This window comes from Otolemur garnettii, unplaced genomic scaffold (genome assembly GCF_000181295.1).
Source record: "Otolemur garnettii isolate 467f Iridium unplaced genomic scaffold, OtoGar3 scaffold00025, whole genome shotgun sequence".
NCBI lineage: Eukaryota > Metazoa > Chordata > Mammalia > Primates > Galagidae > Otolemur > Otolemur garnettii.
Window position 1 is genome coordinate 13,654,759 of NW_003852420.1, and position 19,624 is coordinate 13,674,382.

The 19,624-nt window shown below is 43.4% G+C and overlaps 1 protein-coding gene across 1 annotated transcript in view; it reads left to right on the top strand.

Moving 5' to 3' along the window:
- Positions 1-9,442: 9,442 nt before the first annotated feature.
- Positions 9,443-19,624, top strand: part of LOC100952399 (signal-regulatory protein beta-1-like) — a 58,171-nt gene continuing 47,989 nt past the window's right edge. The window contains exons 1-2 of the mRNA XM_023512248.1: positions 9,443-9,515; positions 15,243-15,593. Coding sequence (XP_023368016.1) covers positions 9,443-9,515; positions 15,243-15,593 — 424 coding nt within the window. The remainder of the gene's footprint in view (positions 9,516-15,242; positions 15,594-19,624) is intronic.

Consider the following 19,624-nt stretch of genomic DNA (forward strand, 5'->3'; position numbering starts at 1 on the left):
ATGCTTTTGAATGAGGATGGCAATTTTTGTTAGGGTTGAGTTCTACCTTATTGCTGTATGGCCTGAGAAAATACAATGTATAAATTCACTTCTTTTAATTGTGTTGAAGTTTCATTTGTATCCTAAGATATGATCTATTTTAGAATATCTTCCATGGGCTAATGAGAAGAACATATATTCCTTAGCTTTTGGATGATGCGTTCTGTATATATTCCATGTATATTTACTGAGTTTCTGTTTAGAGGATCTATCCAGTGCTTTCAGAGCAGTATTAAAGTTCTTAACTAGTATGATGTTATGGGATATCATACAGCTCAGACCTTGATTGGTCTATTTCATAAATCTGGGAGCATTTAAGATGGGTGTATAAATACTTACATTTGAAATGTCTTCTTGGTGTATTATTCTGTTGATCAGTATGAAGTGACCATCTTTGTCTGTCTTACTTTAGTTATTTAAAATCCACTTGTATCTGAAAATAAGATTGGAACCCCTTCTTTCTTCTGATCTCCATTTGCCTGAAAAGTCGTTTTTCATTCCTTAACCCTGAGTCTTTTTGTGTCCATTGAGACTAAGTGTGTTTCCTGGAGACAGCATATGAGTGGTTCGTGCTTGTTTATCCAATCAGCTAGCCTGTGCCTCTTTGGTGGGGGGAATTCAAGCCATTAACATTTATTGAGAGAATTGAGAAGTATGATGGAGTTCATTCAACTTTTTGTGTGAAGGTCTGTTGCTTACTTTTATCCTTTGCGCCATTGTAGAAACTATGTTTGTGCATTAATTTCTGGGTGTTTATTTTTCTGTTGGTCTGTTGTGATGGTGAGTGTAGCAAATAGGTCTAAGTATTTCCCATAAAACTGGTCTTGATGTGGTGAATTTCCTCAATGTTTGCATATCAGGGAAAGATTTGATTTCTCCCTCAATTTTGAAGCTTAGTAGGATACAGAATTCTGGGCTGAAAATTGTTTTTTTTAAGAAGGTTAAAAGTAGATGACCATTTTCATCTGGCTTGTAAACTTTCAGTTGAGAAATCTGCTGTCACTCTGATAGATCTGCTCCTGTAGGGCATTTGATGCTTATTCCAGGATGCTTGCAGGATTTCCTTTTTTGTCTTGATGTTGGACAAAGTTACTTACAATGTGTCTTGTAGATACTCTGTGTTGAGATGACCCAGGGTTCAATATCCCTGTGAAAGGAGAGTTTTGGAATCTTTAGTGAAACTTAGGAACTTTTCATTTATGATATTCTCTAGTAGGGTTTCCATTCCTTTGGGTCATGCTTCTTCTTCCTTGGGCATCCCTATTACTTGTATATTTGAACACTTCATGAAGTTCTGAAACTCTCTGAGTGAATGTTTGGCTTTCTCGCTCTTCTTTTCTGCCTCCTTAACTACCTGGGTTAGCTCATGAACATTATCCTCTAGCTCTGAGATTATTTCTTCTCCATTGTCTAATCTGTTTTTGATACTATCTACTGCATCTTTAAGTTGCCTGATTAACTCATTCATTTCCTTTGTTCCAGCATTTCCTTTCTATTTTCTTCATATCTTTCATCCATTTTTTAGTTCTGTTTCTTCCACTTTCTCATCCATTCCCTTATTTCCTTTACCATCTGTATTTAAGTTCCCTTTTTGTCATTTCCATTACTTCTTTCCAGATGGAATCCTCCCCAGTAGCTGTCTAATGGTCTCTTGGGGGATGGAGGGAGTTTGCTCTGGTTTTTCAGAGCACCAGAATTTTTCTGTTGGTTCTTCCTCATATGTATTTTCTTCTTGCTCACTTTCTTCCCCTACTTTATCCTTCTCACTGCCTCCTTTACTTTGAATTGTCTTATCTCACAGCTCAGTTGTTGAAGTTGCCGCTTTGTACAAGGCCAAAAGGAAAAGCAAGATAAAGACTGAGCAGTGAGAAAGAAGAGGAAATCAGAAAGAAAGAGAAGAAAAAGCAAAAGATGGGGGGTTTAAAGTAAAGAATCAGAACAAATGAGAAAAGAAGGACAGCAGGGTAGAAAGAGAACAAATGGAGAAATGGTATTGATTGGCTGAGTGCTATGACCACAACTATAATTTGAGGATTTTGGGGTTCTTGGGTGGGTGGGTCTTTTGAAATTCAGAGCTATTTAGTGATCTGGGCAAAGCAAGTCCCACATTTACCAATTATATGAAGAGAAAGAGAACAAAATAAACTAAAATAAGGAAAAATTCAGCAATATGTTGCAGTGGGGATCTGCCATTACTGACTTTCCAAAGGCTGAAGCTAGAGGGACACCTTAAACCATGAGCTGGTGACCACCTGGAGCTGGACCACTCGAGACATCCCAGACAGACCAATGCTGTTACCCCACCGCAGACCTCAGACAAAGAGCAAAAGAAAAATGGATAATGGGGCGGCACCTGTGGCTCAGTGAGTAGGGCGCCAGCCCCATATATCGAGGGTGGTAGGTTCAAACCCAGTTCCAGCCAAACTGTAACAAAAGAAATAGCCAGATGTTGTGGCAGGCACCTGTAATTCCCAGCTACTCGGGAGGCTGAGGCAAGAGAATCATGTAACCCCAAGAGTTGGAGGTTGCTGGGAGCTGTGATGCCATGGCACTCTACCCAGGGTGACAAGTGAAACTCTGTCTTTAAAAAAAAAATAGATAAAGAAAATTTAAAATACAATTAGAAATGATAAAGAAAGAAAAAAGGGATATCTTAACTACCATACGAGAAATTTGTGTGGGAAAGATTAGGAAAGTAGAAAAATCTCAACAGAGAGAGAGAAAAAATGAGATAAATAGAGAATAAAATAAAAAACATAGGAATAGGGCAGTGCCTGTGGCTCAAAGGAGTAGGGTGCCAGCCCCATATACTGGAGGTGGCGGATCCAAAAAAAGAAAGAAAAAAGTAGGAATACAAGCAACTGGAAAAACACAAAACAACTAAACAAAAACAAATAAAAAAATCAAGGAAAAACCACCAAACTAACAAACCCCAAAACCGAAAAACAACAACAACCTACACAACAACAAAGAAGAAAAGAAAACAACCTGCACACCACATGATGCTGTGGTGTTGGGAGACAGAGAACACAGGCAAGACAGCACTCCTTAGTTGTGATGAGATTGGATCTTGTCTTCCTGAACTTTTTGGCCTCAGTCAGTGCCTGTTTGTTGTCAGTATTCGGTCCCTGCCTTTGGGGTCCTAAAGGTCTCACCAGAAACCTTAGGAGGCACATCTCACAGTGCCCCGACAACAATTCCTGAGAGTGGAGAAACAAAACCTGGGAGTGGGATGTCTCGAGTAGTCCAGCTCCAGGTTTACCAGGTGGTCACCAGCTTATGGTTTAAGGTGTCCCTCTAGCTTTGGCCTTTGGAAGGTCAGTAATGGGAGATCCCCACATATTGCTAAATTTTTCCTTATCTTAGTTTATTTTGTTCTCTTTCTCTTCATATAATTTGTAAATGTGGGACTTGCTTTTGCCCAGATCACCAGGCACATCTCACAGTGCCCCGACAACAATTCCTGGGAGTGGGGAAACCGCTCAGCTCACACCAAGCGAAGATGTTCAAGCTCATCAGGAGCACCAGAGCCAGCCATTTACTAGGACCCTGCGTGACTGTTTCTCACATAGGACCAACCACAATGGCAGCCCAGACAGCAGCCAAGTCAATGGAGATCCACTTCACCAGATGTTCAAACCCAGCTGCGCAACACCAAGTCTTCCCACTTGTCTATGACCTGCCTGACAGTTCCAAAATAGTAGATACCAAGATCTGAAATCTGCAGGTTGGTGTCTTCTCATCTCCAGTCTTCTGTGTAAAACCTGGCCAGCTGACTGGTCCCTGCTCACTTCCACGTATTCACCTTGTGAGCTAGCTATGCTCAGAACCTGAAATTCTCTGGCTCTGATAGTCCACCATTGCCTCTGTGACCCTGGAGTGATAACTCTAGGTATGTTCCCCCACCAGAAATGATTGAGGCCCCCCCCACTGCCTTATCAGGAGTGGGCTAGGAGGGACATGTTTCTAGTCTGCCATCCTGCTCCCCTCTCTAGGTAATAATATTTGAAGGAGATGCCGATGATTCTCGTGATCTGTAATCTGGTCTTCTGGTTTCCATGTAATCAAGCGTGTTCCAAGCTGCTGGCACAGGACTGTACTTTGTGTTATCATTTAGAACTGTTCTCCAAAAAAGAAGGATGGATTATACTGTGACCAAATTTTAAATCAGAGCTCTGTTCACTGTGGGTACATCTCCCAACCTGCAAGCTGAGGAGAGGGCAGAAGCCCTAACTACAACGCTGAGGTTTACCACTCCAACCCCAGCTTATTTTAATGCAACTGTTAATGACGATGCCTTGTGGAAACAATGACAACCAAAGGACAAATGCTAAAACACACAAATCACAAGGAAACCTGGAATAAACTAAGACTGCCCAGGAAAATCAAGCAGCTCTGTGGATAAGTACATGGGAGAGGGTGGCCCTGGAGAGGCAAGGGAATTTCAGTAGTGCCAGCTGAGGCTAAAGTAAATGCCAGTTAGCACCATGGCACCTGGAATAGCCAGAGGTCAGTGACAGGCAACATGCAGTAGGAACTAGTCAATACACACTGAGTGACTTCCCATTTCCTGCCAAGCACCAGGTATGACAATAGGTACTATTTATTCAGCACCATTGCACATTAAGTGTTTTGTCACATTTTGTCATGAAAGAATGTAATGTAAGTATTTTTACTTCCAGTTTAGAGGTGAAGACTCTGAGTTTAGGAGGGCCACCTGACTTGTCCAACTCACAGCCCCTCCCTCCTGTTCTGGGCATTTCCCTCTGCATCTCCCCACTTCCCTGTCTGTATCTGGAGGAGGTGGGAATGGTGCCCTCCATAGTTACAGGTATTGAAATCCGTGTGACTGCCCCTCCCAAGGAGGTCTGACCATCATTTTCTCTTCCCTTCATTTCTCCTCCTTTTCCAAATGACCCTTCCATAAACACAAGCTTATTTAAATAAACCCACTTCCTCTACTGGCAAGGGGGAAGAGGGTATTCTTTTGGTTGTGTTACAAAACAGTCAGGGGCCCACAATAGATTTGCATCTCATTCAGTTTTACATTTTATCACTTTATGTTTTACTGGAGGGACTTTTTATTCAGAGACAGAGTGTCTCTATGTTGCACAGCCTGGCCTTAAACTTCTAGGCTCAAGAGATCTTCCCACCTCAGCCTCTGAAGCAGCTGGGACTATAGGACACAACACTGTGCCTAGCTACTAGAGGGACTTTTTAAAAAGAATTATAAACTTTACTTTTTACAGAAGTTTTGGCTTTACAGTCAAACTGGGCAATAAATACAGAGAATTGTCATATACCCCCTTGGTATTGTACACTCTGTGCGTTTTGACAGATGTATAATGACATGTATCCCAAATTGTAGTATTATACAGTATAGTTTGACAGTCCTTAAAGTCTCTGTTCCACCTATTCCACTTTCTTTTCCCCCAACCCTGACAACAACTTATTCTCCCACTGTTTCCGTGGTTTGATTTTTCCCAGAATGTCATTTAGTTGGCACCATACATAGTCAGCCTTTTTCGATCGGCTTCTTTCATTCAGTAGCATGCAGCAAAGTTACCTCTATGTCTTTCCATGGCTGGACAGCTCATTTCTTTTTCTTTTCTTTTCTTTCTTTCTTTCTTTTTTTTTTTTAATTGTTATTGTTGCAGGTTTTGGCCAGGGCCATGTTTGAACCCACCACCTTTGGTATATGGGGCTGGTGCCCCACTCCTTGAGCCACAGGTGCCACCCCTCATTTCCTTTTAGTGGTGAATAATGTGCCATCATGTGGATATGCCATGCTTTATCTACTCACATACTGGGGGATGTCTCTGTACCTTCCAAGTTTTGGAAATTGTGAGTAACACTGCTATAAACACCCACATGCAGTTTTTTGTGTGGACATGATTTTAACTCATTCAGATAAATATTGATAGAAAGGAAAACAATTGTTGGATCATATGTTAAAGAGTGTGCTTAGTTTACTAAGAAACTACCACACTGTGTCTTACATTGGCTGCTTCTTTTTGTAACCAACCTATGGAGTTGGTATGATTATCCCCATTTTCCAATTGAGGGAACTCAGGAATGAGAGAAATTTCATTAGTTTCCTCCAAGGAAAGTTCAATAGTTCAACAGAAGTTTCAATAGTTTCAATAGTTTTCTCCAGGTCTCGAGCTAGGAGCTGCTAGACTTAGAATTCAAATTTAGAAGTTCTGGTTCCAATGCCCACAAACTTACTCTTTTCCTTTCTAAAACATCCACAAGTATTCCCAATTCTTCACTTGTCCCAAAGCCTCCCCTAGTTACTTGCACCTTCAGTCCCCAATAGTGGAGAAGGGAATAGGGCAGAGTAAGGAGAATTTAGCTCCTGGCCACCCAGCCTCTTGGTTCAGTCAAACCTTCAGGCTATATCTGTACTACACCAAGTCAACCTGAATTTGGAATTTGCTTCCTTGCATGATTTCCACAAAAGATTTCCACTGAAATAAGCATATATGTGTTTAGTAGGTCTTTATTAAAGGACTGAAGTTCATAGGGAGGCAGCTTGCTGCTCTAAGCATAGATTCTTCTATTTTCCTGGCATTATTCTATCAATATTTGAGTCATATATTTCAAATCATATTAATAGGAGGCATATAAGTTTATGGCTCATATGTTTTAGGTTAATTGTTCATTTTATGAAAGAAAATATTCCTCTTTCATTCATTTCTGCTTTCTATCTGAAATTATATTTTCCAGGTATTAATATAGCCAGAATAACTTTTTGGAAATGTTTTGTGGTGTACATTTCTATATGTATACCCATTTATGCACTTTGGTTTGGTTGTGTCTCAGTATACAATGTTCTGGGAGATGATCCCCACATGATGACCCAGCTCATGAATTCATTCTTTGATTATGTGTAGTCCTAGTTAACTTCTTAGTTTTTCCTAAAATTTCAGCATTGATTATATTTGTATTTCCCAAATCTCTGATTTGTTATTTTTTACTATATAGATGTTCTTATTTCCTGCCTGCCTATTCTTGTTTCACAAATGCCTGTTATTGTTTCATGGATTTACTTCCCTTTTGTTATAAATATAAGTTTATAAAGATAAGGTTATTGAATATTTTAAAGACCTTTCCATATTATGTATTTTTTCTTGTTTCCTCAGATATGAAGTTTTTTGATAGCTGTTTTTTTTTTTTTAATTATTGTTGTTCTGGAGTTTTTTGTCCATCTCTCATGGTGTTGCTGTTTCCCAACTCTTCGGTGATTTCTGCTTGTACTGCCTTCTTTTCAGTAATAATGCTCCAAGAGATTGTGGGTTGTCAGGGCTGTGTGGAGAATGGTCCCTGCCTTAACACTGATGTGTGGCTGATCTTAATAGAGGCTATGGATTCTTCTCTGCTTTCTTCTGGAGACATGTCTCTCCCTTCCCATGAGAGGTGTCCTAGTGCAACAGTTCAAAGTGAAGGCTATGGGTTGTGGAAGCCTATGTTCTAATTGTAAAACCTGGGTGACTGTGAACAAATCCATTATTCTCAAACTGCCTCAGGTGTCTTCATCTATAAAATAAGGTCAAGGGTAGAGAATACCTCATGGGGTTGGAGAGATGACTTAATGAAGTAATCGATATAAAATATTTGATGCAGTCTCTGGAGCATAGTACAACTTCAGTAAGTGATAGCTGCTACTATTCCTTCATATCATAAAAGGACTCATTTTTTTGTGGACATTCATTAATATAATCTTATCATTTTTCATTTCTATATCTGTGGATGTGGGAAAGTGGGAACAATTTCATGAGGTACACACCTGCCACATTTAAATAGAAATTTGGATGTAAAGATGATGAATTTTATAATTTCATTCAAGAGTTACTCATGACAGATGAAGGACCTAAAATCCAGCATGTGACAGAGAGGTTTCCAGACAGTCCTGTGATAGTCATAGATGCTGGAGAAATCATTTCTCCATAAAAATGTTTTATTTCTAAAGTGTAACTTTACCCAAATATAGCAGTAAGGTCTTCCTGTACACAAATAATAATTACATAACTACAATTTGGGGGGTTATATTTAATTATAGGTCAAGTATTTTGCATGGTTTATTTTATATTGTTCCTGCCACATCTCTACAGGGTGCATGTTATAACCTCCATTCACATAATCAAAGAAAGGCTCAGAGAAACCAAGGGTCTTACTGAAAAACATACAGCTGGAAATCTGGAGAGAAGGAAGTCATGTATGGATTAACAAGAAACAGAATGCAGAGAATCACAGAGAGAACATTTTGGCTCCTGGTGGCAGGGGTAGTCCGAGGAAACCATAGAAGCTGCATCTTAGGAGGTCCAGGAAGGTGTGAGAAAGCGACTGGTGAGCACCTGGCTCCTTGCTCCAAGGAACCTTTCAAAAGTGATATTTGAGTTTTATCTCTTCACCTTGCACCAGGAGGATTAATAATGATGTCTTGGTTTTCAAGCATGTTACAACCATTTTCTCCTTTAGTCTCCACTAAACCACTGCAGGCAATGACTTGTTATTCTGAGTTTAGAGAACAATGCTAAGCCTAGGAGTTGACTTGTCCAGCTCCACAGCACACCCTTTTTGTTGGGGGATCCATTTTTCCTCTGTCCCAGTTCCCATCTGAATATAACAGCGAATGGACTAGTTGGTCTATGTGCAGAACAAAGAGTATGGAAATGGATGTGACTGTCCAAGGGTCCTGCCCTCTCATTGCCATGCTCCCTTCCATAACTCATAATTCCCACCCCTACCCCCAGTGCAGATCCTTATTAACCTGAACCCACTTGCTCTCCTGGAAGAGTCAGGAAAAAATTCCTTTTTTTTGGGTATAGGCATATAAACTTGCTAAGGTGCAATGTAGATTGAATGTGAGCTAAGTTTTGCCAGTTATATCAATAAACAGTTGGAATAAGGTATCATTTCAGGAGCAGACCTGCTTTTTTCCCAAGGTTTACAATGTCTGGTGAACCCACCTGCCTCCCACTGAGAAGCTCTTGGTGGAGGCTGTGCAGAATGAGCCCACAAGCTCATTCTGGGGTCCGAGGAGTCAAAATTTGGGGCATAACTCACCAGCACAGATCCTTCTTAGCCTGAGACTCCCAAATGAAAAAATCACCATGTAGACTTAAAGATGGGGTGAGGGGCCATGTGGACAGAGCACAAACCCCAGCAGAGAGGAGAGATTATTTCTCTAAGTCTATTGGAGTCTCTGAAGATGTAAGATGAGTCACTATAGCCTTGTAGCTGCCTGCTGTTCTTGATTCTATTTCACAATCTAGAAGCCAGTTTCTGTTTCACCAACACAGCCACTTCCTCTTGTGTCAAGAGAGGTGAAGCTCCTCTTCCCTCCACAGTGGAGAGCCCGAGATCTCCCAGCACAGATATCTGAACAGAACCCTCCAGGATGCCCCTCCCTGCCTCCCGGCCCCACCCTCCTCATCCTTTGCTGCTGCTGATTCTACTACTGGGACTCCCAGGTGAGCATTGCTTTGGGCTGGAATATCCAGTACCCCCAGTCTGGAGATTCCAGAAGCCCTAGGTGAAGATTCATATGCAATTAGGTCTACCAAGGAAAGCCAAGGACAGGGCATTATCTGAGAACATAAATCAGGGGTCTGAATACTTTCTGTGTGATTCATCACCTAAAGCTGGCTACCAGAGTTGCCAAACCAGATACTTCAAACTACCACCACCACACAATATTTACATTTTAATAATATTTCAGTTGATGAAATACTCACAAAAGAATTGTTATTCAAATACAGAGCTTCTCAAGGCTCCAGAGATGAGGCAACAGGTCCAAGATCACAGAGTGAGCTGAGAGGCAGCCCCATGAGGTTGTCACCAAGCCCAGCCCTCTGTGTTCACTGTCCTGAGGAAGGGAAGTCTGAAATGGTGCCTACTCAAGTTCAGGGGTCCTGTGTTTCCCTGAAGATGTGGGAATTTGAATTTAGTTTATGTGCCAAATTGTTTACTAAGCTTTTAACATGTATTGCAAATTTATTTTATTTTACATATATATGTATACATACATAAATATATATATACACACGTATGTGTGTGTGTGTATATATATGTATATGAGACAGAGTCTCATTCAGTTGTGCTGGGTAGAGTGCTGTGGTGTCACAGCTCACAGAAATGTCAAACTCTTGGGCTCAAGCAGTCCTCTTGCCTCAGCCTCCTGAGTAATAGAGACTACAGGTGCTTGCCACTACACCCAGCTAGTTTTTCTATTTTGAGTAGAGATTGGATCTCACTCTTGCTCAGGTCTCAAACTCCTGAGTTCAAGCAATCCACCCACCCCAGCCTCTCAGAGTGCTGGGATTACAAGTGTGAGCCACTGTGCCTAACCTACTATTTTATTTAATTCTCAGAACAACTTTGTATGCTAGCAGGCTAAGCCATACTTTTAGATATATTTGTGATTGTATATTTATATATGTGTATGAGAGATTGTTAGTGTACACACACAGGGTTTTGAATTAATGTTTTCACCCTTTCATTTTTATTTTAAATAATTTTAAACAGAAACAAATTTATTTTACTTTTTAATTGACAAATGCTGTATATATTTCATTAATATAGCTTTTTAGTATATTTTGAAGTCAGTGTGAAGAAGAGTGATTGCTACTAGCTTTATTCCTTGTTCAAAATTTCCTTGGTGTTATGGGGTCTTTTGTGGTTACATATGAATTCCAGGATTTTTTTTTTCTATTTCTGTGAAATGTCCTTGATATTCTGCTAGGAATTGCATTGAATCTGTAAATTGCTTTGACTACTTTAGACGTTTCTACAATGCTAAATCTTCCAGTCCATAAACACAGCTTACCATTGATCTGTGGCCTGTTCACTTTCTTTCATTAATGTTTTATAGTTTCAGTGTAGAATCTCCTTGGCTATAATTATTCCTGGTACTATAGTTTGGATGTTTGTCCCCTCTAAATCTCATGCCAAAACATGATCCCCAGTGTTGGATGTGGGGTCTAGTAGGAGGTGCTTGGGTCATGGGGGTGGATGACAAGTTCAATTTTAAGAAAGAGCTGTCCTGGTTCTTTGTTCTTTGCTTGGAAGAATCACAAGCAGGGCGAGTGACACACGGGGACGGAATGATGACAGACACAAAGCCGTTTTGCACAAGCAAGAGGAAGCTTTGCAAAACAAAAATACAGTGAGAATATGTTCTGGGAAAAGGAACAAGTCTGTCTCCGAGAGAAGAGAAGGTGCTGGAGTTTTAACTCATCTCTGTTTTGTGTTTATAGTAAATGATATGCTAAGAAGTGGGAAGAATATTCTTCATTTGTCCTAGACAGAGGCAGGGATTTCTTAGAACTTAGGGTCCTCCACATTTCTAACCTACAGAGTCACTTCAGGGGTTGCCATGGCAATTGTAAACTGTTATAGCGCTGGAGGGGGTGACTTTTACCATGCTAATAAGGAGGCGAGGTGGGACAATGGGACACCTTGGGTTGCTTCTCCCTATGCTCCAAGCCTGGAAAAGACCTAAACCTCAAGTTTCCTGCTGTTGTGGATTAAGTGCTAGATGTTCATGGATGTTCATGGATGTTCATTGGCCTATTCCCTGGCTTTCAGCCTATTAGCGTACATCTGTTATCTGTCTCGAACATGGATTCCTCATAAATAGATTAATGCCGCTCCCCACCAGAGGTTAGTTTGTTCTCACTCTAGTGCTTCCTGCAAGAACTGGTTTGTTAAAAAGAGCATAGCACCCCCCTACACTCCCTCTCTTGCTTTGGGATCTCTGCGCATGCCAGCTCCCCTCACTTTCTTCCTCTTTCTTTTCTTTTTTTTTTTTTTTTTTTTGAGAGGGAGTCTCACTTTGTCACCCTTGGAAGAGTGCCATGGCATCACAGCTCACAGCGATCTCAAACTCTTTTGCTTAAGTGATTCTCTTGCCTCAGCCTCCCAAGTAGCTGAGACTACAGGTGCCTGCCACAATGCCCAGCCATTTTTTGGTTGTAGCTATCATTGTTGTTTGGCAGGTAGAGGCTGGGTTGGAACCTGCCAGCTCTGGTATATGTGGCTGGTGCCCTAGCTGCTGAGCTATAGGCACCAAGCACCTTCTGACTTGAGCAGAAGCAGCCTAAGGCCCTGACCAGACCCACAATCTAGAACCCACCAGCCAGCAGGACCATAAGCTAAAGAAACCTTTTAAAAATAAAATACCCAGCTTCAGGATGGAGAGTCTTGGCAGGACCACAAAGCAGGGCACACAAAGGCCAGCAGGGTAAAAATCCCTCCAAATGGTGAGTGTTAATCAGGACAGAAATTAGTGAGCCATGAGCTGTGAAAGGGCAGCTCCTGGTAAGTTACCACCTCATTTTAAACAGTCACATCCTTGTTGCTGGTTGTGTTATACATGGCAGAGTGAGTCCCTCTGATGGGGTCTTTTGAAGATCATTCCAACATGGCTAGAGAAATCACATGTATATAGGTATAAAAAAACTAAAGGATTGAGTTTACTCAGAGGTGTTAGGGACGGAGGCATGACATGCCACCCAGGGAGCCGCATAGGAAGAGCTCCCAGATAGACTCTACTCAGTAGGTGAAGAATGAGAGAGGGTGGAATCTGGGCAAGTCCTGTACTGTGAGTCAAGGTGAAGGACACAAGTGAAAGCCATGAGGGGATCTCACTGGTGTATTTGAATACCACTGGGTCATGAGGGAGGGTAAGTTAAGGAACTAAACTGATAATAGGAACCAGCCTTAACACACTGGTGCACCTGGGCAGGCAGAGTGCTCACAGCCCATTTATGGGATGTTGTGAGATGTTAGGGCATCAGGAAATTATGAAGTTTTCATATTTTACGTGATAGACAAAAATCTTTCCTTCTCCTTACAACTTTGAGTTACTATGCAGCTTTCTTTTCCTTCAACCTAAAGGATGCTCTTTAGTGTTCCTCTAGGTCAGGGTTAGTAGGAATGAGCTCTCACAGATTTTGTTTGTCACAGAATATCTTAATTTATTCCACATTTCTGAAGGGCAGTTTTACCAGTATAGAATTCTTAGTTGACAGTCTTGTTTTCTTTTAGGACATTAAATATGTCATCCCTACCTTCCGGCCTGCAGTACTTCTGATAAGAACTCAACTGATAATCTTAGGAACTGTTTCACGTGAGGATTCCCTTCTCTCTTGCTGCTTTCAAGATTCTCTCTTTCATTTGAGCTTCAATAGTTGGAATATTATGTGTCTCATGTGGGTTTCTTTGAGTAAATTTTACTTAGGGTTTGTTCAGCCTCTCAGCTTCATAGATTCACGTATTTTATCAGCTGTGGAAAGATTTAGGATATTATTTCTTCAAATCATCTTCTGCTTCTTTCTCTCTGCCTCTCTTCTTCTTGTGCTGTTCTCATAAGATGCACATCCATCAACTCGCAGACATCCCACAAGTCCAGATTCCATCTCTTTTCTCTATTGTTTTTTCTCTTTCTACCCAGCTGAATCATCATTTTGACAGGTCCATAGTCAAGCTTTCTGATTCTTTCTTCTGCCTACTCAAATCTGTTACGGAACTCAACTAGTGAATTTTACATTATTCTGCTTTTTGGCTCCTAAATTTCTGGTCGGTTCTCCGGTACAATGTTTACCTCTTTGCTGATGTTCTCATTTTGATAATACTTCTTTTTCCTGATTTCCTTTAGGTCCTTGTTCTTGTTTCCCTTTAGCTCTTTGACCATATTTAAGACATTTGTTTGACAGGTTTGTCAGGGTAGACCCAGTACATTACAAGGGCCCTTATAAGGGGGCCGGAAGGTAAGAGTTAGGACTTGTGAGCATGGAAGCAACAGGTAGGAGTTACCAGAAGATGGAACTGTGAAAAGAAATGTGGAAACCCTTTAGGAAGTGAAAAGATAAGGAGCAGAGTCTCCAGAAGACATGGAGCTCTACTGATGCCACTTTTTTTATTTATACATTTAAGATGTAAAATAGGATATTTTGATATATATATAGATATATAATGAGATGGTTACTATAAACAAGCAAAGAAGCATATTCAGTAACTCCTATAATTACCTTTTTGTGTGTGCATGTCAAGAACACTTAAAATCTAATCTATAAGCAAAAACAGTGAGTACCACACTATATTATTATTATTAACTGTAGTCCTCATGTTGTACATAGAACTTTCTGGACTTCTTCATCCTACCTATCTGCAACTTTGCATCTTTGGGCTTACATGTCTCTATCTTCTTTCCCAATCCTACTTCAGGTAATCAGTTTTATTCTCTCTTTCTCTGTGTTTGATGTTTTTCTACTCTTTTTTCTTGATTGTATCATAGTAAGACCAATTTTGAACTTTTGCCCTTCAGAACTATAAAATAATAAATGTCTCTTGTAAGCCATTAGGTTCATTATAATTTGTCACAGTAGCTTTGGGAACACTAATATAACATGATTATTCTATGGAGACAAAATTCCAGGGGGTTAATACAATGTTGTAGTCCTTATGGAAGCCACATATCCATTGTGTGTTGGGCGGTCTGCATTCTCTCTTGGGAATCAAGTTTATCAAGGCTTTGTGGATCTCTGCTGAAGGGAGAAGTTGATCCATAGAGGGTCTTGCAGTTACAGGCATAGCTCACAGACTAAACCTATCACGTCTGCTCACAACATGCAGGGGTATCCAACCTATGGCCCGCAGACTGCATGTGGATTATGTGAGGACTTTTTGCTTATCTGCGGTGGCAAATACCATGAAAATTATGCATGGACTTTTTTTCTAATCATCAGCTTTCTGTAGTGTTTGTGTATTTAATGTGTTGCCTAAGATAACTCCTTTTCTTCCAGTGTTACACAGAGAATCCAAACGGTTAGATACCCCTGGGACAAAGGAATCTCATGGCCAATGCAGAGGTCCAGAAAGTTCTAAATTCCCCATGTGGCTAGAAAATGGAAAAGCACAAATATTGGGTGAAATGTCATATCTCCAGAGAGGGAGAAGGCTGAGGAGCTCCCTAGGTGCTCAAACCACACTCTACCATGAAGCATAACCTCTCATTTCAAATGAGGACACTGTAACAACCTCTCATGTCACAGGATTAACTGAGATAGTCCATGCTGTGTACTGAGCTCAAGGCCTGCTCCAGGTGTGCACGCAGAAAGCAAATGATGTTAATGACACTTGAGAACACGTGCAGAGTCACATAGGTGGATAAACGACTGCTCTGTGTTTCCCTCCAGGGGTGGGAGGAGAGGAGCTGCAGGTGATTCAGCCTGACAGGTCAATGTCAGTCGCCGCAGGAGAAACGGCCATTCTGCGCTGCACCGTGACCTCCCCAGTCCCCGTGGGGCCCATCAATTGGTTCAAGGGGACTGGGCGAGATAGAGAATTGATCTACAGTCAAAAAGTCCACTCCCCCCGGGTAACAAATATCTCAGATGTTACAAAGAGAGACAACCTGGACTTTTCCATCCGTATCAGTAACATCACCCCAGCAGACGCCGGCACCTACTACTGTGTGAAGTTCCGGAGAGCAACTCCTGAAAACGTGGAGTTTAAGTCTGGACCAGGCACCGAGGTGTCTGTGAGTGGTGAGTACAGTGGGGGCCTCTTCTGTCCCCTGGCGTGTGACAATGAGTCAGCAGTGGCAGGGAGCAGTAGCTCATGCCTATAATCCTAGCACTCTAGGAGGCCACGGTGGCAAGATCCCTAGCTCAGGAGTTGGATACCAGCCTGAGCAAGAACCAGACCTCATCTCTACTAAAAATAGAAAAACTAGCCAGGCATTGTGGCGAGTGCCTGTAGTCCCAGGTACTCCTGAGGCTGAGGCAGGAGGATTAGTTGAGCTCAAGAGTTTGAGGTTGCTGTGAGCTATGATGATGCCATAGCACTATACCAGGGTGACAGATAAATGAATAAATAGAGAAATAAAATTTAAAATGAGTCAATAATAATGCCCTCCAGTCTGAGCGACAATCAGAATGGAGGGTTCTCAGTTTCATGATCTGATGTCACCCCCTGTACAGATTGGGGACGCTGAGGCCTGTAGACATCATCCTGCTTCTTCAAGGCTCCACAGCTAGTAAATTGCAGGAAAGTCTGCACGCCCCACCGGCCTGGCTCTCCAGACCTTGCCTTTCCCAGACTGGCCTGCCCTTTGGTTCTGGGGAACAGGGAAGTGACAGATTGAGTGGCATCCAAGGCACAGGCCACACCTCACCTACTGCCCCAGAGAGCACTTTCCCCTCAGGGAGGCCGAGTCTCCCCTTCATGTAGCAGGCACCCACTGAGAACCTACTGTGTGCTGGCTCCACTGGGGTTGTGTGGAAACAGCCAGGAACACACAGGCAGTGCTCAGCCCCCAGGAAGCTCAAGTTCTTCTCCCTTCCAAGGATGATACATCTCTAGAAGGCAGGGAGCAGGGAGGCCACAGGCCAAGAGGTGGCAGAGCTGGGGTGTGGCCAGGGAGGGAGCATTTTTGTCTTTAGAAATGTCACTCTGGGAAGATTCTTAAGAGGCACAGATTCCCTGTTTAATCTGATGGCTCTGGCTGGGCACTGTGCCTGACATCTGTAATTGTAGCTCTCTGGGAAGCTGAGCAGGGTGGATTGCTTGAACTTGGAGTTTGAGACCAGCCTGAGTAAGAGACAGACCCCATGTCTACTAAACTAGAAAAACTAGCCGTTGTGGTGGGCACCTGTAGTACCAGCTACTCAGTAGGCTGAGGTGAGATGATCTCTTGAGCCCAAGAGTTTGAGTTTGCTGTGCGCTATGACACACAGCCCTCTACCCAGGGTGACAGAGTGAGTCTCTGTCTCATAAAAGAAAAAAACAAAACAAAACAAAGAAAAGCCTGATGGCCCTGGTTGGAGGAGATGCCAAGAAGTTTGACATTTGCTGGGGTTCTACTCAGGAAACCCTTATGTGATTCAGAAACTTATTCACACAGTCACAGAAAACTCTGAGCAGAGCTGGGTCATCTCTGAATGTCTCTCACTCCAGGGAAGAGGTCCCCGAGGAGGGTGATTTAGTGGTACCCTAGGGGAAGTGGCAAAGATGGTCATTTTGGGATTCCTGCCCAAGGCCCAGAATCCTTTTTCTGTCCCCTGAATCTTGGATATTAGCACAGGAAGGACCTTCAGTCCACTAAAACAAACCCCTGTACAAATGGGGAAACTGAGGCCAAGAGATGACGTGGCCCTTGCCCGTAGTCACATGGCTAAGTAGTGACAGTACTGGGACCAGAGCTGAGATCTGATTGCAGGCAGCTCCTCCCCAGCCCTGGATCAGTCACTCTCCACGGAGGAACCGGTGCATTGTCGGTGCTGGATAGAAGTTCTGGAGCAGAACCATTGAGCAGGGACCTGCCACTTCTCCTTCTCATCAGAGTCCCAAAGGTTCAAATCTTCCCCCCATGCCCACTCTGGGGCCTACTGGTGATGAGAACCACACCCAATCTTCAGTCATATCACTCAATATTGAGGTTCTAAATCAGGACATAGAAAGTGGCCCCATTGTCTAACAGCTACAGAATACTCCATCGCATGGAAGTAACACCACTTACTTACAGTCTTCTGTAAATGGACATTCACATTGTCTCCGTCTTTGGTCTACTAAGGCCATTCTGCATGGATGGGCTGCTACAGGCACCAGCCTGCAGTGCACAGGTGGGAGATGCTCGCTGGAAATGGCATTACCAGGCAGAGGGCATGAGTGTTTTAATTTATGTGGCTATTGCAAATATTTTATCCTAGATGATATGGCATTCAGGTTCCCCACAAACCCCTGGACATAGGCTGGGAAGGTGGCTTTCTCCTGACCTTGCAGATTTTACAGTCGGAAACATTAAAGTCCCCAAATGGCACATCCATGCCCAGGCCATCCCAGCCAAGAAGTAGCTCAGGCATGACTCAGGTCTGCTGGCTCCTGGCAGAGTCTCACTCCCCTTGGCCTTGCCCTTGCCCTAAATGATGCCCTGGTGGGACAGGAGGGAGGAGGGCAGAGCAGGGGCAGCAGTGGTGCCAGGTGCTACCTCCTTATCGTGCCACTTTCTCCAGTAACCAGTGCTGTCAGGGAGGCGCCGTGTCCTGCCCCTTTATAGATGGGGACACTGAGGCTCAGAGAAGGGACCTGATCTGAGAGCTGGGAAGGGAACTGAGGTTTCAACCCCATATCCTGATGCACAGTCCCTGTCCCTGCAGCACCAGCCGTGCTGGTCACAGTGGGGACACGTGCTCCACCCTCCTCCTTCTAAGGTCCTGTGCTGTCAGTTCTACAGTAATAAGCGCCCAAACCAGAGGAATCAGAAACAGTCCTGTGAAGACAGGCAGGGCTGCTTTACACAGCTGGTGAGAAACGTCTGCAGACACCACGTGACACATGGGAACCCCCTCCCTCAGAGCAGCACCAAGGAGCTGGCTTGGAATCCCTCTCCCAACCCACGCTCCACTCATGGGCACTAAGGACGAGGGGATGAGGGGTCCATGTGAGTGATAGTTTGCAGTCTCCCCTCAGGTGTCAGGGGCCCCATCATCCCTCTCTGGCTGTCGGGTAACCGGGCCTTAAGGTACTTCAAGTCAGGGATCTCAGAGGGAGAAGGGAAGGGGTGTCAGTGTCGGGGCTCTTGCTCTGGTGACGGACATGAAAGCTTAGGGGCACGCAGGAATCCCCACTAGGACACAGGGGGGACAAGGAGACAATGTGGTCATTTCTCTCAGCCTCAGTTTTCTCATCTGTGAAATGGCGACAACCATGGACTCCTTTAAGAGAGTGGGAGGGATTTGAGGGCCTTTCTGTAAATCACCTAGCACATTGTAGTTATTTCAGGACAGCATGATCTTGGGCAATCCAGTTCCCTTTCTTGAGCCTCAGTTTCCCCCAAATGTAGAATGTGGACAATTGTACCAAACCCTCTAGGATGTCAGGGGGACACAGTGAGCCTGGGGAGAGAAGAGACCTCAGGAAGTGATGGGGTTGTCATGAAGGTTGTGTGATCTTGGGCAGGTCTTGGCTTCCCTTGAGTCCTCAGTTTCTCCATCTGTGAGGTGGTGATGGTCATGGCCATGCTTCAGGGACTGTGAGGACTGGAGGGGACATGCATAGAGCCCAGGATGGTGGTGTCAGGGTTAGTATGAGCATCTGTGATGCCACAGTTAGGAGAACAGGACAGAGCCTGACCGCCCAGGCCACACTCCAGCTCTGCCACCTCTTGGCCTGTGACCTCAGATGAGCCACTACACCACAGTGGGCCTCATGTCCTCACCGGTGACAACACTGTTCTCACAGAGCAGGGGTAGGGGTTGAAGGAGTCAATTCCACAAAGTGTTCAGAGCACGGGCACCCGGGGCTGTGAGTCAAGATGGGGCCTTTATCCTCAGGGTCTCAGTGCAAATGGGACTGGGCTATGGGGGGTGGGTGAGGGCTTCACCCACCACTGCTCTATAGAGGCACCTGGGAAAGTTGGACCAATAAGTCCCCAGACCCACCTGACCTAGAAATGCCAATTTCATTGGTGTGGCAGGGGCCTGGGCACCAGAACTTTTTAATGACTCCAAAGATTCTAACACAGAGACATGGCAGAGAGAGGCCTCTAGGTCACAGAGGAAAAGTTAAGACCCCTTGC